Raw genomic sequence first — 21,813 nt, forward strand, 5'->3', positions numbered from 1 at the left:
ATCATGAGCCATGGAGACTGAATACCCTCTCCCCCCGAAACAGAGGGTCCCCTTTGGGGCAGAGGGAAGCATGCGGGCAAGGGAACAGAGCATGTGCATGGCACGGCACGGAGGGAGAAGCTTGTCCTGCAGCTGCCCAGGCAGTACCTTTAGTCCTCAGGGCAGTCAAATCCAGTCCGCTTCCACCAGCACTAAAGTCACTTACGCCCTTTGCGCCAGTCACTGCAGTGGGACTTTCTTGGAAAGCTGACCCTGCCGTAGGGGCACAGGGGTTACACTGCGGGCAGGCTGGGACAGTCACCTCTGCTGTGCATCAGTTATAGCRAGCTCTTGGCAGAGGCATCCCACATCCTCCCCAGCACAGGGGACCCAGCACCGCATTGCCCAGCCGCCAGCAGAGGGATGGGAGCATGGTAATCCAGCTCATCAGCTTTGGTAGCAGTTAGCACTTTGACAGTGCAGAGCAGTCCTAGTGCTTTTCTTGGCACTGTGCAACCAAATGGTGGTTTTCAGAGGGAGCAGAAATAGGCAGAGAGATAATGAAGCAAGAGGCTTACCCASGACACCACCCGGCCGTTGAAACAGGGAAGCTTGGCATTGTCATCTGAGATTTCTTCTTTCACTACCCTGCAAAGGGGAGAGGAGGCAGTTAGAGATGCAAAACTTCAGAACAAAAGGAGACTTTTGCCAAATCGTGTGTTTGCACTGCACCAGAAACAGCCCAGGCTTGGGCAGGGGATAAAGAGAGGACCACAGCTCCCTGCTGCTCACCCTGACACCAGCCTGCCCCATGTCCACAGCCATAACTGGCAGGCTAGAGGGGAGAAAACAAGGGCAAAACAAACTCTCCCATGTGCTTCCAGCTGTTTTGCCCCCAGATTCACTCTTTAATCAGGCAACAAAATTCAGATATTCATTTTTATCTGTTTGCTTATTTCTAAATAAATAYCTTCTTTATAATGATCTGAAATGAGCACAACCTACGTCAAAGACTTTTCATATATTAGAGTGAAATACATTAAACAGGCTGCCTCCCAAACGTTACTGTCACTTTTTAATTATATACATAGTATTTCAACATCATTTCAAGCTTTATAGTTGTGCCACAATGTCATGTTTTTGTATTACACAAACAGCTACATTATTACACAGCAGAGGCGTGCTGATGATTTTGTTTTCCAACAGTAAAAACTTCCGGTTTCTTTGGTGAGAAAATTTATTCTGTTTTAAATATCAYTGGGCACCTGAATACCTTTGTCACAAAGAGTCTGCAATCGAAACAACTTAAAAATTCACCAGATACAACTAATACTGTCTTTGATAAATCAAATGTAATTGCAAAACAGGCTTTATTAAACTCATTTTCCTTCCTATAAAACTGCTATGTTTAAAGTATTCTTATTTCATATGAAGAACTTTTACAAGAAATTTGCAATATTTCCATATTTCAACTTCCAGACTACACCTAAGGTAGCCTGACACACATCATGCTGGGAAAAAAAAACAAAAAACAAAAAAACAAAAACACGTAGCAGCCAACAATGAATAAATTATGTTTGGGAGGGAAGTATCAAACAGGAAAAGAACAAACGTGAAATAATGGAAATTATATATTAAAACAAAGTAGCTTGCAAATAGCTAACACAGCAAACGGGTAGGATCACATCAAGAGCCCTCAAGGGTCCTCAAGGCAGTCCCCAATTCACAGAGAATGAAAGAGGATGAAACGCTGCGACCTGTTGCCCGAGTATGTCATGCAACTCAGCCACTGCTATCAAGACAAAGCATGCCGAGGCTTGGAGAAACAGGTACTCTGGGCTCCAGGATGTGCTTGCTGGGGCACTGACAGCTGCCCAAACAGTCGCTGAAAATAGAACGGCAAACCACGTCAACACTCGCAAAGAAAAAGGCAAATAACAACGCTTGAGCACCAAAAYCTGGGGAGCAGGCTCTGCTCCACCCTGCCAGCCTCACTCGTCCCTCCAGTGATGCACATGCTCAGCAAAGGGGTGTCTCACGGGCTGAAAGAGGGCAAGTTACCAGGTCTTTGCTGGTAGCTGGCACTCATGATCCCTGCCTAAGCTGGAGAGCCAGCAAAGAAGGTGGACAAGTGCTATCCATCCCCAGAAGGCAGACTAGCAGGTCACAGGCTGAGCAGTCTAATCCACTCCCAAGATGAGTGTTAATTCCTCTCGCGCAGATGGGAAAGCGGGGAAAAGCAGGAAAGAAGCAGTGAGGCCAGATTAAACCCTGCCAGCCTAATGCTTCTTCAGACCATCCGTGTTCCCCTTGCCAGCCTCTGCACAAAGCTCCTGCAGTCCAGGATGAACATCAAACACCRTCAGTCTCTCTGGGACACTCATCTCCTTCAGTGCCCTGGCCGACCCTTTCACATGCAGGCAAGTTGTTGTCTCCTCCCTTCCAAACACACACACACACACGCATCCTAGCCTGGCTGCGCTAGCGTCCATTCATGCTGTCGCCAGTAGCCTGGACTTCATCCAGTTCCTAGAGAGAGCTTCAAGCAGAGCCAATTTTCAGTGTAGCATGCTGCTTGCTCAGGGACCCAGAGTCCTGTCTGCGAGAGAAGGGACAGGGTGACATATTTGAAGGGTCGAGATGACCAGCCGCTAAGCACAAAAAAATTAATCTGCTCTCAGTGAGGATAGAGATAACTCCCACACACACCCTTGCCTACCTTCAGCTATACTGCCTGATGAGGAACAAACTGCTTCTACCCTGAGAACTGATGCTCTCATCACTCCTCTTACTCTGCTGTTGCCCTAGACATCCCAGGGGTCAGCTTCACCCTGGAGCAGTGTTCTCCCTGCCTCATYCTGCGAAGCACTCCCCTACCCCAGCCACTGCATTATTTATCACTATTTATCACTCGGATGCCAGAGCACAATGAATTATATATTTAGAACCCCCAGAGCACAGACTGATAGCGCTGGGCTGGAGTCGGGCGCGTGCCGAGCAAGAATATCCCCGCAACGCTGCTCACGTCCGTCAATCCTCGCACAGTCTCCAAGCTATTCGAGCCCTGCATTCCTCTTTCCTCAACCTTGTGCTAAAATACTGCTCCCCGCTACCTCTCCCCACTCTGTTCAAGTCACACTTCCCATTGCGAGTTCACATGCACGAGACTTCAGGTTCCTGTTAGGAGCCACCAGCTGAGCAGCCTCTGGGGGAGCTGTGTGCACTGCCACGTTTTCGCCTGCATGGTTGCAGGGAGAAGCAGCCATGAGAGCAAACTCTCCCGTGGATCTGCTGGGACGAGCCTTCAGTCAAMGGGGGCCGGAGCCTGGGAATCCCCCCAAACCCAGGCCCAAACGAGTTCTGGCTCTCTTGGTTCATGAAAAGCCTTTCTGTTTGGTGGGAGCCACAACAGCTCAGGGAAAACATCTGCCTGAAGATGACTGCAAAGGGATTGTTTTTAGTTTGCCATTCTTCAGAGCAGCCCAGTTTCAGATTTTCCCAGCTTTATGGATCTGCTGGGGGTTGGATATAACACGGCAGAGAACGGACATCCTCACTAACAGAGGAAATTCCCTGGTAGAGAGAGCGAGCYGGAGGTTTGCCCAGCCGAGCGAGCGTTCAGCCTCCGCCACGCAACGAAAGCGTGCTCCTTCGCTCTCCGCAGAGAATCGCTCTGTGCGAACGGCGCTCGCRGCCCCTCAGCCCGTCCCGAGGGCCGGCAGAGGTGGCGCGGCCAAACTGCTCGCTCAGCGTCTGGCCCACAGGCCCAGTGCTCCGAAATACTCATCTGCATTGAATTTTCCAACAAAGAGACCTGCGGGAGGGAGGGAGGGAAGGAGGGAGGCAGGGTTACAGGGGAGGGAGGGCGAGTGGGCGGATGATTCAGCCTCCATCCCCAGTGACACTGGGGCGGCCTGTACGCGGGGCCAAGCCGAGGGGGAGGAGGGGACAACTCTCGGGTTGCTGCCGGAGCCAGGCCTGGCTTTGCAGAGCGTTTGGGGAAGCAGGGCTGCCAGCGCTGACACAAACAGCACATCTGCTCCCATGCAGCTGGGGGAGGGGAAAGGAAATCCAGCTCCATCCCTCGCCCCATCCCTACCCCCCGCCCCCGCCGGCTCCTCCGAGAGAGCCGGCAGCTCCTCTCTCCGCGACCTGGGAAGATGCCGTGCTCCCAGCTTCCTGCCTGCCCTCTGCCAAGGGGAGACGGAGCTGGCAGCTTGCAACACGGGGTGCTGAGAAGGGCGAGAGGGAGGCAAGGCAGACACTGCCTTCTCTAGGGAGCCCCAGACCAGCTCAGGAAATTAGAGGGTATTTTATATCAGAGTCATGTCCTAGGAATGAAGGGAAGGTAGGAAAAAAAAAAAGGAGAGAGAGTGTGTGCACAGGAGAGAGAGGCAGCAATAAATGAAACCTGGGAGGCTGCTGCACTGTTAGAAACCCCTGGGCTCTGCAGACATTACCAGCTAGCTGAGCGTGCAGCTGCTCCGCTCCCAGCCTCCTCCATTTCCCTTTGGTGGCCTCCAGCCCAGACGAGACTGCAAGCAACTACAAGAGAGTTTCTAGCTTYAGCCAGCTCAGGTCTCTCCTGAGCAGGACCCACTAACCACGGGGGGGGGCAACAAAGAAATAAGATGGCGTAACATGAGCTAACGCGCTCAGGGAAAGGAGGAATCCAGGAGGCATTAACAAAGGCTCAGGCAGGAGGTTTCAAACCTCAGACTCAGAAACACGCTGGAGCTCAGCAATCACTGCTCCTCTCTGAGAGTCCCCATCCAAGGCCTTGTGACAGGAAGGGTATTCAGAGAGACACAATTGTGAGACACCGGAGTGACCAGAAAAGTAGAACGGGCAGCTGGAGAATAAGGACGGGGGGCAGAGGGCAGCAGCAAGAAGAGAGGCAAGAAAAGGGAACCCCTCGAGCATGTTAGGCCTCTCAGCAGCAAGGCTAACAAGGAGTTTGTTACTAGGGGAGGTGCAAAGATTGAGGAAGATGCAATTAAGCAGCAGCACTTGCACACTAAAGRGCCAGAAAGATGTAACACTAGTAGAGCAGATAAAGTAAAGTCTGCTCCTTTGTTTAGTTCAGTTATTGAGAGGAAAGACCTTCATGAAACAGTGACATTTCTTCCAAGACTGCAAAGACCAGAAATTTAATGCTGAAGTTAATCTTCTACCATAATCCCCCCAAAGTGCACCGCTTAGGTAGGTCACTTCTATGACCTTAATCACCCCCACCTACTACAGCCCACAGAACCACTGGAAAAAACAACCACTGCCACACAAAAAAACCAAACAAACAAAAAAAAAACCCTATCCCAAAACACACACAGGAGACATTCCTACCTAATATCACAAGCTTCAGGGACTAGAAGACTAAAACTGTGATCTCATTTTCAAGACCTGCAGTAGTGCACACCCCTTAGGGCAGGAATGTCTTGTCTCCAAACAACCATAGATTAATGATGCTGAAAAAAAAAAAGGAAGCACCTTCATGTGTTACTGTCCAAATGTGAGCATCTCCTAGCTCTAGAGTAAAATCCTCCTCCCCCAGTAAGACCAGATGCTGGGGCCAAAGGGATGAGCTTTGCAGCAAGTTCACCAGAAGAGAAAATCGGACAGGGCGATTCGCCAGCAGAGTACGGATTTCAGTCGTGAAGCATTCGCCTGTTAGACTAAGCCCAGACACGACACGTGTGCTTCCTGTGGGGATACAACCCCCTCAAGGGCTACAGGCCTAACCAAAGAACATGCATGCCAATGATCACATGTGGATCAGTGAGACCTTGGGCTTCACAGGCAAACAGCACACATCAAACAGGATTAGARGATTTGAGACGTCTGTCCCCCTAAGCCAGGGGATTCTTGAAGTCTTCCTCACCATATTTTCTAATCCTTGATGCAGAGGAGTACACCGGATATGAATTTCTGCAGTGTGTTGAGGTGAGAAGGGCTCTCCAAGTGTAAATGGAAATGATCATTCCCCTTTTTAATTTCTCTCCCAAGCTGTCAGAGTATGCTTCACCACTCCTCCATTTCATAGCACAAGGTAAAAAGGGAAACACAGATCTGCAGGTGTTTTGGTTCTATTAGACTCTGCTCGGCAGAGGACCTGCTGTGCTCCTGTCTATCTGTACACACCACAACTGCCCGTCCCTAAGCAAATGAACTTCCTCACAGCACTGAATTTACTTGGAGTCTTTTTTATTAAAAAAATCTTACCTGCTAATACAACAATAACACAGTGTCATAACAAGAAGAAAAGACCATCTCTGTTCTCCTAACAAATCAAGGGAGCTTTACAAGGATTCCTTAGAGAGCAGATCACCACGTTTCAAACTACTATCTGCACCCCTCAGGAGCTGGGATACCATGCCTGAAAGAGAAGGCATAAGAACATCATCTTCCATTTTAGTCTATAACCTCTACAGACTCCCTCAACCACCACTGCTGTCCCAAGGCCTCCCCATCTATCCCAGAGCCATGTTATTGCCTAGATGACCACTCAGACAGGGATCCAACAGAATGACATCTCTTTTTTCCCCCAAAACTCCTACTCAATCCACTCACATCAAGGAAAACACAGCCCAGATATCCCAGAGATGCTTGGCTCCAGTTGGATTTATGTTCAGTCATACAAGTGTCACTGGGTGGGAGACAACAGAGGACAGATTCACTCTTCATTTAGCCCAAACACTGGAAATGGAATGGCATTTAGAAATAAGCCATTCAACCTCAGAGGCCTGCCTAGAAGTAATACTTAACAAAGCAAAGTTAAAGACTTTGAAATTAAAGTGAGCCAAAGAGCCCTGGCAACCTCTCCCACCTTGATCTCTGAGTGACCATCTGGCTGCAGCACTGCTCTGCAAACAAGCCTGACAGGCCATAGGACCAGGAGGAGAAAACTGCATGGAGAACTGCAGGAGGCACCTCTACATTAATTAATCCTGCTCTGCCCAAGCGATGCTTCCAACCCCCAGAAGGACATTTTGAGACATCAAAGGAAGCATTCTCCAGGCCCCTGAAGGTTCAATGACACTTCCAGTCTCTTTGAATTGGAAATCAGGACAAACGGGAACTCCCAGCCCAAGCCCAGTCAGACTCTTCACTCCAGTAGCTCAAATTATTTCAGCTCCTGCATCATCCAACACAAGCATACAAGACAAGTGCAAGCACCGACAATAAGAAAGATTTGAGGAATAATATCTACAGAAATGACCTTTAGGGAACAAAGACAAACCCAAGATATACAAGAGTGGGTTTGTATTTGAGGTGGGTTAGAAAACATGCCCAAATAGGCCACAGCCAAAAGGAGACAAATGCATAGGAGAGATGGCAAAATCCTGGTACAGTTGCTATGGTTCATATTAACACTGAGAGATGGCAAACAAATAGGAGGAGGCTTGGCCCTATATGACACTTAACTCCATCTGGATAAAGGCAGCTAGGAGAGCCCACAATGCAGAAAGCTGCAACACAGCAGCTCCAAATGATAAAAAGAACAGAGACTTTGTAGAGAGATGGACAAACTTCTGAGGTTTCCTGAGCTACTGAAGGTAGCAAACCTCAAAGGTCTCAATAGGACCTACTTTTCATCAAGTAGCCTATTAAAGAGGCTTCAGGACTTCACTGGGGAACTCCTTGCAATTCTCCACAGAAGTCACCCCCTAGGCTAACTAAAAAGCAACAGGCTTTCTTGCAGTGCCAAGAGACTGCACGCTGGTTAAGATGACAGTATACAAAAGCAATGTGCTGTAAAGGCTCCAAAGGTGGCATGGGGGTATGTGTAGAGGAGACAGGTCACAGTGGCGTTAGATCTTCTTGCTGTCAGCGTATATAGAACGGGCACAGGAGAGGGACATGATGTCCAGGAACACTCTTCATGCCCCAAGCTGAAGGTAGGTTTAGGCCTTCCTTTTCTGGCCCACAGCTAAGGGACACCAAGTCAGCCCTGCTTTGCTTAACAGCAGGCAAAGCTCCTGCCAAAAAAGCGCTGCTGCTGTGGAATGTGCTGGGCTAGCAGTACAGCTCATTCCTGGAAAAGCATCAACTCAGCAGGAGAGCAAGGAGAGGAGAAGAGGGTAAAAAAAGGGAAAGAGGGGGAGGGTGGGAAACAAAAGTTTGAAATCTTGGACTTCCATCCCAGTGGATGAAGGGAGTTACTCCAGAGCAACCTGCTCACCATCACCCCCTTGTCCTGGGCTCCAAGCACAGCAGCCCTGCCCAGCTCCAGCCCTTTGCTCTTGCAGTGCATTTCTGCCAGGCAGCCACCTCCTGAAGCAGGCCTGAGAAGGCACAGACCAAGGCAGATATCTGTGGGGAAGAGGAGTGAGGTTCATTTCCCCCATCACGTTAACAATTAATTTGTGTTTAATGACAGATCTCCCCCCAGGAAATGACAAAACAGCCTCCAAGACACTGACCAGCTCATGCGATCCTTTCCCAGCACAAACAACTTTGTAAGAGTCTCTCAGGGAAGCCAGCCTAACTGCCTACTTGGTGGGAAAATAAGACCTTGAAGGATAATAGACTCTGGATCACAAGCCACTGACTGCATCTGCTCTTCACATCCAGCTAGGCTACCAGCTGGGTCTATAAGACATATGGGCAACCCCTACAAACCCAACAGGGACTTAACCTCAAAACTTTAAGTTCTTCCACTAAATATATGCCAAAGAGAAAGAGAATGCATGCAAAGAAGAGCATTTCAGAGCTGCAACAGCTGCATGGTGGCAAAGAAAAAACTTTGTCCCTGATCTCAGACTGTCCTAGCACTCTGAAGAAAGGGCAAGCAATGACACTAGACCTCTCTGGCCCTAAAATACAGGAAAGAAGGCAGAGGGCATGAGAGGTTTGAATTCCCAAGCATCACTAGAGCAGGGACTTATGTCCTTTTTCTTCCTTACCTTCTGACACTGCATAACTTTGGCACAACTTGAAATATTCACTTCACTCCCAGGAAACTGTCAGCAAGCCAGAAAGAACTTGGAAAAAAAGCAAAGCACAAGAACCACCGTTTAAATGACTGGCTCTCAATTAGGTCTGCTAATAGACAAATCCAGTCAAAGGTGGAGGAAGGCCCCAGTTTCACTTTGTCTGCATTTGATGGTGCCAGTGCAGGAAACAGTACAAGAAACTCCCTGAACAAAGAGCAAAAAGTGCTTCAGCAGTCTTTTACATCTTTCATTTACTTCAGCTAAAGTTAGGCTTCTTTATCAAACTCCTTTCCAGAGGCAGGACCTGGCCCTTGAACAATACAATCAGCACAGCAATCTCTTACCAAGCATCACTTCCCAAGACAACCAAGCTTGCTCTAGCACTTAGCAGCCAAGAAACAAGGGAACACTGGTTGATGAAGGAAAAGACAAGAAAGATGTTCCCATCCTAACCAAACTAACCATGCGCTGGCACACAGCTCACACAACTAGAGGTTCAGAAAGTGGCAAAAGCTCTAGAGCAGGAGCCAGTCAATTACTGTAAATGAAATCTGATTAGCCAAGAAGCAAGGAAAATGTAAGCTATCTCCATCCTGCTGCCAATTTGTTCACAGTAATGAAAATACCCACTTCAGTTTCTCTGCTTTTTGAAAGCCTTGGACCACAGAATTCCTCCTGACACCTGATGGGTGATCCACTGAATTAAGTGATCTCTAGGCAGTCAGGAGACTGTCATTTGCCCAGGACTCCTCCAAAGAAGTGTCAGAGATTTATTGAAACAGGGTACAGGCCATGGTTTCAGTTTGGAAAGAAAGCAATTTTCTGCAAGAAGCAAGGCTTCTTTTGCCAGCAGCCTGGCTGTAAGCGATGACTGGCATTAGTCAGTAGTACATATGTGAAATGCCATGTACAGAATTCAGTCCAGCCCCTGCTGGGATTTGCCTCTAAAATAGAGATCAGTAACCTCTTCAAAGAGAGGATAAGCTTCCTCACGGTTTAAAGGAGGATGGTGCTTCAGATCACCACAGAGACATACCCCATTCTTGTGAGACTAAGTCCAACCCAGAGCTGCTTGCTTTGACACCGTATATTCTCAGGATGGCCCAGTTGCATACCATTCAAAATCTTCTGACCTGCCATCTTCAACAACTGCGCCACAGGGTGGATAACGGTTAGTGACCTCCAGAAGTCACTGTCTCAGGTGGCACAACCTGCTCCTCTTGCTGAAGGTCTCAGAGGCAAGGCTGCCAACTCCCAACGAAACGCAGCAAAACTTGTCCTCAGCCTGTAAATATCCCAGGAGCAGAGGGAAGCTCAGTAACAGCATTGAGCTGGTCACTCTACATGTCCATCTTTCCCCATACCAGCTCAGAAAGACTTATCACAAGCAATTACAGCAGTAAGGTCATTTCCTGTGTCTGTGGATCTGCCAACAAGGACTTTGCTTCTGAGCTTCCTGATTATCTGTGTTTCTGATACCAAGGTTCCATGGAGCATCTCTCTTTTGGTCACAATTAAATCACCATCAACACTGTGTCAGCACCATGTTCTGGCTGATGAGGAGCTCACCTGTTCCGAATGGATAACATGGCCAGATACATGAACATGAGTAGTCCCCACCTCAAGTTTTCACCACTCACTACACAGAACATGCATACCATGCAATTTCCTAAAACCAGAGCACAGGTACTAATTGCACCAAGACTGCTGAAGTAGGCTCCTGTATTTTTGCACGGGAAAATCAGAAATATACATACACGTGCTAGGCAGTGAGTCTGACCCTGCTCAGACACGTAAGACTGTGCACAACCTGCACAAATGTTACATGCTTGTGCACTAAGCCTGAGGTGCCCCAAGGAAACCCCATGAGAGGGTAACCTAAGCTGAAGTAGACACTGCCATCCTGAAACTTCTCTGCCCCTTCCGTGATGCCTGGAGAGTGAATAACCCAACTTACAAAGTCCCAATAGTTTTCTAAACTAACTCACCTTTTGGACCCAGCGAAAGTGAAACATTTCATCCCGGAGACTCACTCTGGAAGGATCATCCCTCTCACAGGTGCCCCTTCAGGACATATTGCTGCATTTACCAAGTTTCCTGTTCAAGACAACTTGGAAGCCTGCCATAAGGGACTCTACTGCATAAAAGCCCACCCTTTTCAGAGCTACATAAAACAGTAAAAACACAAAAATTCAAATGAACTAACACAATGCAATAGCAAGACTTCCTGCATTAAGCCTTTACATGGGCTTCCAGTATACCATAGCTTTAGCTGGGCACACAGGTAGGTCTGAATGGCACCAAAATACTGGTTCAGCTAGACAGGGCTGAATAAACCGGGATAGCTCATTAGCCTTATGCAAACAGAAATATGGAGTTTACATATCCATCACAGCTTCTGGAAAAAGCTTCTGTCTGAGAAGCTGCTGAGCCCTGAGGCCAACTCAGCGAACACCTATCAACACCTAGCACCCTGTCCCTGCCCATACCCTGCTGATCACGCCAAGCAACAAAATTATGTTTATTCCCACACTTCTGACACTGCTCTGATCATCAACAGCAGCAGCATCACACAACATGGATCCGACCTGAACTCAGGGATTCAGTGTACTGGGGACAACCTACTTGCTCGTGGGTGGAGAGACACAGGAGGAACACAGATCTCAAACAGGTCAGAGCAATGGCTCAGGGAAAAAAATCCAAGTCAAGTGAGTGGCAGGCTCCCAGAATAAAGATCCCTCTGTCAGACCCTTACTGTCATCAGAATCAGCCTGTCTATAGCAGGAGCCACAAGCCATTAGGAAACAAGGAAAAACCAAAGCCTCTTGGGCCCAGACCCTGCACTCTCATGCTATCAGTGAGACAGCTGCCAGCAGTCAGAGGTGCCATACAGTCCTCTCAAAATTCTAGGGGCAGATTTAGACAGACAGACAGACCTCTCTACACAGTGGTTGATGCCTGATCTCCCAAAAATGGGTCTCTGCTCCAGGGCAAGTGAGGTAGCCTTTCAGCCCTTTCAGCTCCAGGACCTCAGCCAGGACCAGAAAGACGAACCTGCCCTGCAGCAGTTCAGCCATCACTTACTCTATTCTCTCTTCTTCTAGTTCTCACAAGGTAGCAAATTTTAGCCAGCAAGACAGACAGACACACAACCCATTGAAGGGATAACGAGCACAGAGGACTTGGGGAAACACGGTACCCAAATGTTGCTTCCACTGCCTTTAATAGTTAACTGGTGACCAGAAAAACCAACACCTCTGGCTTTTCTCCATTAATAATGGCCCCCAAAAAAAAATCACAGAAGTCCCAGTTGTCCAATGTGATACAGGATTACACGACACAGAAAGGTCAGTATCATCTCTGCCTACCAAAGCTTCCACAGAATTTCAACGCACTGCTAGATGGGCTCAGTGTTATTGCTACAATGACAACAATACAGCAATGGAAACAGAAGCAAAACCAAGACCTTCAGAGCAGGACTCAGTGAGATATTAATGTATCAGCTCTGCAAACTGCCTAATGCAGACTATGATATTCAAGGCCCAAGAGTGCACACGCTCTCTTGAGGCCACCATGGAATTACACAGATAAGTATAGCATTTGAGATCTCTCCTGTGAGGGAAGCAGACAAAGTTGCAGAAATTAGCCTAATTCCCAGATCTGTACCTTTCTTCAGTGATTTCCAAAAAAGCCTTCACAAATGGATTTGATCCAAAAATTTCTGGAGAGTCACCAGCAGGAGTGTCACCAACCTGTTCCTACCGTCCTGAAATAGCAGGGCTTGCTCTACTGCCGAACAAGCCAGCACAACTGCAACAAATGACGACACAGCCTCATCCCCCTTCTGGAAAACCACCATCCATCCAGCACAGGCCACAACGGTAGGCTCCAACCAACAAACAAGGGATGGACAGAGGAGGAAATCAACAGGAAGCAACAAAAAACCCACAGTCCTGACTGGTGCTTCATCAGATGTGCAGCCTCATGYAAAGTCAGTGGGACAACTTGAAGGCAGTTTCCTGCAAGCACAGCCTCCACCACATTCAAGCTCAGCTTTCCTTCACATGGTTTTATGTAGATCAAATATTCTAAACCACAACACTATTGTATCTATTTGGATGCAGTCAAGGGTAGGGGAGTAGCACTTTGTCACAGCAGAGAKACCCTCAGCTCAGAAGAGTTTAACAATTGCAGTGTAGACATGCAAGAGACTTCCCACTGCTGTAAGTGCAAAAACAAGCTCAAGGAGAACTTTAGGAATTTTAGCTATGTTCCCTACACCTCTACATATGCAGCCTTCAAGTCTAGATGGAAGGCCCAGTGCCCACAGAGGCCAAATACATCTGTGCAGCAGAAAAGCTGCTGGGGAAATCAGATTTTCTCTGCTTGTGCTCTCACTGCCCTTCTCCACTGAGCATCCCCAAACTGACTATAGAAGGTAACTACCTCCACCTTGGAGGGTTCAGACAATAAACCTGCACCCCAGTGCTGACCCRAATGTTCCTGAGGCTGGTCACAGAGCTGCACGTAGAGAGAGCAGATGGGGAGACTACAAGTGGAGGAGGTAGGGAACACATTTGAAAAGAGGATTGACTAAAGGCTCAGCACGCCAAGCACACAGGCCTTGTGCTCAACAGCTATTTATCTCCATTCCAACAAGCCAGCACCTTCTTTTCTCAGCATCTAAAACCAACACTTTCCCTTCACCCCCCCCCCCAGCGGCCCACTCTGGTCTCATCCATAGCCACATAGGCAGTAACATCATTTTTTACACTGTCACCTTGAAGCACAGCTGTMTTCCACCCACTCTGCAGGAAAGCTAAGGTCCAGGCTTTGGGAATGGCCAAGTTCTAGATTAAACACTCAGTTTTATTTCAGGAGAAACCAGAAGACTGAATAGCAGCCATCATTATCATCACTAGTTAAAAATAATAATGATCAATGATCAAGTTAAGACACAGATTATGGTGGTTTACAAGTCATTTTTAAATGGTGTTTGACCTTGATCCCAGAGAATGAGCCATGTCTGAGCACAGTTGTACTACAGCCAGTCAGGGTTCACTGATTTACTTCATGACAATTTTTGAGACACTGAGATCATTTTTTGTTCCATGCAGAAATTCAAACTAGAGTCTTCCAAATGATTTCAAAACACAGAATTGCATCAAAACAGCTATGTTCTAATGGATGGGTCAAGGTTGACCTATATTTCTCTTTTTCAGAGATTTAAGAAACATTTCCATCAAAAACAATACCTTTCCAAGAAAAAYGCTGGCTTCAACAAAACATCATATTTTGGAGAAAATACCTTCAGTAAAATATACATATATGTATGTATATATATATATATTCTGACCAGCTCTAGTTGCAAACAAGTTCAATAGCTGTTGTAAAGCTTCATTGTTTGCATAGTACAGACGAAGCCTTAGGGAAATTGGTCTGCAGCCCAGTTTGGCTAGCTTGGCTTTCAGAACACCACCCTTGGGCAAAAAAGGCTATGACTGCCATCCGCTGTGGCCTTTGCTACAACAGCTCCAACCACAACACAGACAAAGCTGGACACCTACAGAGTCAGTAACAGCCAGGTCCGAACAGCAGCACAACGCGACCGAGGAAAGCAGTGAAYACCATGAGGTAGCCTTCTCCATGTGCACCCCAGCCCTGACACTACTGCCTGCCCCCCGCCCCCAACTACACTGGAAACAGTCTCCAGCGGCAGCTATAACCAGGATCAGTTCCAGTGTCAGTAGGTTACCCCCCTTTTAAGCACGGGGGACCATTACAGGAACTTCTCACCACTACAGCAGACAGTGGTTAGCCGTCCTCTGCCAAACCCTCAACAGCTCAGGAGACAGCGGTACAGGCCACAGTAACTTACATGCAAATGTCCAAAACARTCTCTGGCGGACATTAGCTAACTGGAGCAGAGGATCTCACGTGAGCAGGCAGGGAACCACGTACCTCTGGAACAGAGAGAGCAAGAGACGCAGTGCTACGACTTCTGCCCTCCAGCAGCTTCCCAAGACTTTGGTCAGTGTGCCAGGAAGCATTCCCATCCAAGGAAGGAAACCTACAGGGTATTAACCAGCTATCATGCACCATGCTTCAGAAAGTTGGTCATTTTGGACAGAGACTTGAAAGCTGAGTCTGTTTCTCTATTCCAAGAAGAGATAGACAAGCATAGCCAGCACTAGAGACATTATGGATTCAGAACAGATTACCCTGTCTCCCTCAGCTATTCTGGTCTCTCCAGCAGAAGTTTCAGTAATCCAACAGAGATAAGCAGGTCTTCTTTCCAAGTAGGAAAATTAAMAGTGCAAAACAGATTCCAGTACAGAGTCAGCCTCCCAAGCCTCCCAGCACAGGCCTACCAATAGTCTTCTTGAAGGTCCAAGTTAGATGCCAGTGTTTTTCCCACCACCCTAAGGACACGCTACCTTCTCATCTTCAGCACAAGAACAGCAATTGGCTGGAAGCTGAAGCAAAGTGAAGGCCATCTGACAGCAGGGCCAATGCTGTCACTGACAGAAGCAGCACGAAGGATGCAACCATAGAAAGAAGCTGCACACAGCGTTGGAAGCCCTTTAGCTCACAGTCTCAGCAAAGATTTCTCTTCAACCTCTCCCTGCATGGAATCCAAGCAGACACAGAAGCATTCTTCACCAAGAACATGTGACAGGCAAAGGTCTTTTACAGACAGCAAAGTTTCCAATTCAAAAAAACAAAAAATAAAATAATTTTTCAAAACCCCAAAAACAAAACCACCCAATCCCAAAAAGCAAAATAAAACAAATCCCCCCAACTCATGCTGCAAAGAGCTGGCAGAAAAAGCAGGGGCACCAGGCCAGCAGCTCACCACAGCTTATAGACTGACACTGCTTATTAAGTTTAGGATCCCTTCCCTTGCTCCAAACACTTTGAGCCAGAAGGACAGTCACTCCTGGCACTAATTTCAAAAAGATCCTGCAATAAAAATAAATCACTCAGCCTTTCAGTAACCATCAACGCATTTCCCCATGCACATGTGCAGGAGATGAGGTCGCCAAATACCAACGGCATCTGACCCCTGCACTGGGAATTCCAGCAGCGACCGCTTTGTTCTGCCTCCAGAGCATTGCCCTAATCACAGCCCTGTACCCAGCTTTGGAGAGCAGGTGATAATTAAGCAGGTCTGGATTAGATACCAGGCCAGTGATTAGTCGGATACCAATTTTCACTTGACAGCAGCTGAGACCTAGGAATTACTCGCCACAGCTCTGAAGCTAAAATTGGAATCAAGCCCTGCACACAAGAGGGAGAAACCAGTAGCAGTGGAAGGAGCAGCACCAACTCACCACTGCACTTCAAATCACTGATGTTCTCTCAGCAGTACAGCACAAGTAGGCAAGATAGATAGAAAGGGTTGGTTCCATCATGGGCAAAATGGGTCCTTCTGCTCTCTCTAGCCTAGAAAAGGAGAGCTGGCTGAGCAAAGTGCAAAAAAACAAAACAATCACACTTTCACCAAGTGCTTTCTCCAGAGGCAGAGAGGGGGAAAAAAACCACCAAAAAACATCCCCCCCCCAAAAAAAAAAAAAAAAAATCAGGCACTCCAGGATTTATGTAAAGAACAGCAGACAGAACCTCAGAACCTCAGGCCAGGTGCTAAGCAGCTACCTGAACACACATACTGCACTGGTTTAAATTGCTTTGAAAAGGAGTTCAACTTAAACCTTAGCACATTCCTGTGGGAACATCTTTCTATTGAAAGAAAATGAGTAACATCGATTACAAGCAAAAATTGAGTTAAAAGAAACCACATTTTAACTGATAAAAGAATTTCCTCAGGGTTCACCGGTCACCTGGCTAGAGGTGAAGTCAAACCTGTGGTTCAGCTGGGAAAAGCATGTGCACAGTTTGGCTAGGGAGAAGATCTGTGACACAGAAAGGTACATTCCTTACAATGGACTCAGGCAAGAGGAAACACTTTACACATTACTGAAGCCAGCAAACCATAAGCTACTACACACTGTCAGTGCAGCTTCTTCCTGCACTGCTGCACAGCCCCCCAGGAGAATCTACAATACCCATATTGCAGCAATTCTACAGAGCTGACCGCTCTGTTACACTAAGCTCACACGGACACTTGATCAAGATGCTCACAACATCAGACAGACAGGACAAGGCACAGGAGCACTGTTAGAATTCTCATTTTGCAGCTGAGGAACAAAAAGGACAGAAACTAAAAAGCTTGTTCAACACCCCATGGAAAGCTTGCAGATGGCTTGGCAGAAAACACACATCACACAAGAGGTCAGAGCACTATGCTAATTCAAGACTCTTCCTTCTGATCAGCACAAACAGATTTCTCACCTAGAAGATGTTAAGCTTAAAAAAAAGAAAAAAGAAAAAAAAATGTAGAACAAGCCCCTTCCTCCTCTAGCTAGGGCAAGGCTATTAGATTGAGGATATTTCTGCAATTCACACAAACCAGCTTGGGTCCAAGRAAAGCATGCCCACCTCTGTGCCCTGCAGTGCTTCTACTATCCATCTGCTTAGCTGCACCCCGGGTGGCCATGTGCCACCCTCCACATGCCTCCAATTCTGGGCTTAGCAGTATGCAAAGCTAACAAGGGTAGAGGTATCTGCACCCTAAATCACTGCTCTGCACAGCTGGGTTCAGACTGGAACTCCATCACTGTTTAGTGCTACAGGCTGGGTAGACCAGGCAAAGAAACACTGCAGCCTTGCTGCTGCCCACAGCTCCCCTCCCCATGATCAGGTCCATGAATTCTTCTAGTTTCCCCTCCTTCCCACCTACAGATGAAACCCTTCTGTGGTCCTCTTAATTTGGGACTGGACACTTTGACTAGCGTTAGCTCCCTTCACAGCCTGGCAATTCCACAGCCACTCAAGGAAGCCTCGGTTCACATTTCCAAGGAGATGTAAACACTGAAATGGCTCCTCACAGCCCTGATTCTCAGAGCAAACAAATATTAACAAGATAAACAAAAGAAAGAAAAATCCCACACACTAAGACTGCGGCTGTAATACTGCCTTGGGGATGGGGTGAACTGAAGGGAATGCCAGACTAGAGATGTACAACTTGCAAAAAGGAGTAAAAGGGAAAAATCAACTTAATCTGAACAAGAGAAGTGAGYGGAAGCATCAGATCAAATCTTGTTCCAGCTGACCCTAGAAGGAGGTGAGATGCCTCCAATCCTGACAAGAGTTGAAAAGAGAACATAGCCTTAYGCCACAGGGGCCCTGCAAAAGTGCTCAGGAAAAGCATACACCATTGGATTTGCAGGATTTCTTCCTTGTTGATCAGCTGCCACAGGGCCAGCCATTAAAAGCTTGCCTCTTCCATGAAGGGGCTGTATCCTAGCTACCATTCCCAGGCACTATCCAACTGGCAAAAACTAGCCCAGCTCAGAAAGCATGAGCAAAAGTCATGCCATCTCCCATGCTGGGCAGAGGGCATCTTGAGGAAAGAGGCTGGGAGGATAAGTGCGCATGAAAGCAATGCCCTCCTTGGTGCACAGCTTCTGAATACAGCCACCATTAAGCTCTTATTGGTTCTTACTAATTGCTTGTACATTTACAGGCCTTCACCAAGCAGTTGGGGTGCCTCTTGCCCTTCCATTCCTGTCTCTCCCTACAGACCAACTGATTGTTCCTTCCTGGACACCAGTCACCAGGAGTTCCTGAAATATCTCAACTGCTGCCTGGGGCCTCAAGGCYCCTTATAGACAATGCAGCAGCTGGAAAGGGTTGGCTGTATCTTCTCTCTTTTCTWTGGCTCTCTGAAAAGGAGATGCAAAGATCCAAAGGCATCATTTCTGATGGGGCATCTCCAGTGCCACTGTGAGGGGCTTTCCTCCCTCTCTTCCACATGAGGCCTCTGCATTTATTGCTCCAAGTATTTAATTCATCACACAAAACTTTAGCAAGGAAAATATTCCCCATACATGGCCTCAGGCCTAAAAAGCCTTCCAGACAGAGCTGGTAGACTATGTGCACCTTCTCTTCCAGAGAWGTTATTTTTTCCCAGATTAATTAGTTAAGTTTGCCCTAACAGAATCTCATCTCATGCATTTCTGCCACTTCTAATCTCACTAGATCTTCCTGAATGATTTCTCTCTCCCCACTGGTACTTACAATAACTCCCTACACTACTTTGAGTTTCATTAACCTACCATCTGCCTCCTCTTGTGYAGCCTTAAAGAAACAGAGGAAAATAAAAAGGCACAATATAGAACTTTGCTGCCACCAGACCCCTCTTCACAACTCAAGACACTGCTATTTATTACTAAACTTTGTTTATAGTTATGCAGACACTCTGCCACCCACATGGCAATATTTCATTCAAGACAAGTTTGAATTCACTTCAAGAACAACATTTCAAAGGATCCCAAAAGCATTTGTTTACAAACAGCACACACAGAGAAATCACTTCACCCACCAGTGAAACACRGTCCCCTCCAAGACAGCAAGARGCAGCTGTTTCATAGCACCCAACACTACTCAACAGCTGAGGGACAGGAAACGAACAGCAGACAACTGATATTGCAGAGGAAACTTATGGAAAATGAGGGCTGTATGCTTCTATTTGCCTGGAGAGAAGGGGAAGGCTTTTGAGCACTCAAGCTCTTTGCTGGGTCAGGAGGAATTCAGGGAGGCAAAGCGTCCCAGACTGTGGTCAAAGGAATAACTCCTAATTTCAAGCCTCATCTGAAAGCTGGCAGCTCCAGAGCTAACGGGAACCTGGGCATTGAGATGAGTTGACTGCAGAGAGGTGAGCACCCCCTACTGAGGCAGCCACACAGATTTCCATCCAAGCACTGAACAGGCCCAGCCCTGTTTAACCTACAGTACGAGCCAAGATCACAGCCTAGGGAGGTATTTGGCTGCAGTTAGAAGACACTAGGAAGACTATAAAAATGAAAGTTTTTTTGCAGGCCCAACCTCCATACACAAGACCTACTGTAAACACTAAATCTTATGAGGGAAAACAAGCCCAGAGGAAGAAGGATCACGCAACTCTTTCAAATACCAACGTGCTAGGAATGAAGGGTCACATGCTGTGGAAGCCGAGAGGAGCTACACATTCCCAGGACAGAACTGCAGCTCCTGAAAAGGGCTCCTGAGAAGAGCCAGATGTAGGAAGACGACTCTGGGCAAAACAGAGCAGGAACAAAGGGTCCTACAGTAAGTTAAGTTCACATGGCACTTGCTCCCCAGAACAAAGGCTGACTTTACACAGGTGGGAGACAGCAGAAGCTCCATGGAAAAATCAGTCCGTATAATCTTCCAGACAAGAAACACAGAGCAGCTCTTCACCTCCAAACAATCACACATGATTGAGGGAGCTAGACACTGCCACAAAGAAGTAACAAAAATAAGGGTGCTGAAGGAGAATTGTCCCAGAGGATATGACAAATGAGGCAAGACTGCTCCCCTTTTCCATACGAATCCATCCTGGAGATCAAGCATAGGACATCCTACCCCTGTACACATCCTCCTCTCAGAGACAGGGTACACGTGGAAAGCTCTCACCCACTCTGCACAGAGACAGCGAAGGAGAAAGACAGTCCCCTTTATACATCCTTCCCAAAGATACGGTGGGGAGAAAGAAGCTGCCGTTTAGGATCCCCAAGATGAAGATACCAGAACAAAACTATCTCTCAGCCCTTCTCTGCATATGGTTCATGGAGGGAGCACTGCCCTGTTCCCTCCACCACAAAGGAGGGAAGGGTACTGTCCCCAAAGAGGCACAACAGGAGACACCCAAGCCTTTTAGACAGGCTGTACAGGGGGAATGACAACCTCATAAAGGACACGTGGGGAAGCCGCTGCCCCGCACTTCCAAGGTGGGGCGCAGCGCTGTGAGGTACGCTCTCAGACAAGGTGCTGTCCTGCACACAGCGAGCAGGGGGAGGAGGTGATCCTCACATGAGGAGCACAGCATGATACTGTTCCCCAGCTGCCCTCAGGCAGGGCACGTGGACATCCCAACTCCAGAGAAGATTAAATGGAGGATACTGCTACCAGTCCCCCACAGATGAGTTAGAGAGACAGCTTCCCCCACACAGCATCCTTAGTGGGGGGCCTCTCCCCAGATGCAGCAGGAAGAGACTACCAACCCCACGGGAGGTGCAYCAGGGGAAACCGCTACCAGAGAGGAGGCAATGGGGGGGGTCTCCTCCCCACACATGGCACAAGGATGGCTGCCGGCCCCAGAGGGGGCACCACCACCAGTCCCTCCAGAGGCAGGGCAACGGGGCTGGGTGTGCAGAGGGGCTCCCTCCCTATACAGGGCACCAGGGGGCTGCTGGTCACCAAGATGGCGTGGGGGGGAGGAGGCAGCAGCCTCCACAGAGAGAGGCACGGCGGAGTGACTGCCCCCAGACCCCACGCACTAGGCGGAGGATTCCCCTTCCCAGCAGGGGCACGTGGAAGGGGAAGCTGACCCCAAGCCCGAGCCTCCCTCGCAGGGAGGCACGAGGCAGCCCCACGGCCACCAACGTCAGGTCCCTGGGGGGTCCCTGCTCGCAGAGGGACACCAGGGAGCCCCTCAGCCGGGCCCCCAAGGGTCCCCTCCTCACGGGGGCGGGGGGGGGGGACACCGGGGACCCCCCGCCGCACACGGGGGACTCCGGGGAGCGCCGCGGCCCCGCGGCCGAGCCCCTGCCGGGGCCGCGGGCCCGGCCGCGCTCACCCGAAGTCGTCGTCCATGGACTTGAAGTAGAACTTGTAGTTGGGCCGGTTGAGGAGGCCCTTGAAGTCGCCCAGCGTGACGCGCTCGGCGGGGATCGGCAGCTTCACCAGGTACGGCGTCTCCTGCTCGTCCAGGTGGTAGATGATCTTCGTCTCGGCGGCCGCCATGGCGCCCCTGCCCGGCCGCCAGGCCGCCGCCGCC

General features: G+C 48.5%; 1 protein-coding gene across 3 annotated transcripts in view; it reads right to left on the reverse strand.

The window, feature by feature from the left end:
- Window positions 1–21,807, reverse strand: part of DVL3 (dishevelled segment polarity protein 3) — a 34,280-nt gene extending 12,473 nt beyond the window's left edge. For 2 of the 3 annotated variants that reach the window (XM_085325067.1, XM_085325066.1), the window contains exons 1-2: window positions 21,613–21,807; window positions 558–627 (exon numbers count right to left, since the gene is read on the reverse strand). In XM_085325067.1, the coding sequence (XP_085181193.1) occupies window positions 558–627; window positions 21,613–21,779 (237 nt within the window). In that variant the 5' untranslated portion in view covers window positions 21,780–21,807. Of the gene's footprint in view, window positions 1–147; window positions 228–557; window positions 628–21,612 lie in introns of those variants that run through there. The other variant, XM_085325069.1, reaches the window with a different exon arrangement.
- Between the last annotated feature and the right edge of the window lie 6 nt (window positions 21,808–21,813).

Source organism: Rhea americana, unplaced genomic scaffold (genome assembly GCF_003343005.1).
Source record: "Rhea americana isolate MKP2758 unplaced genomic scaffold, rheAme1 scaffold_96, whole genome shotgun sequence".
Classification (NCBI taxonomy): domain Eukaryota; kingdom Metazoa; phylum Chordata; class Aves; order Rheiformes; family Rheidae; genus Rhea; species Rhea americana.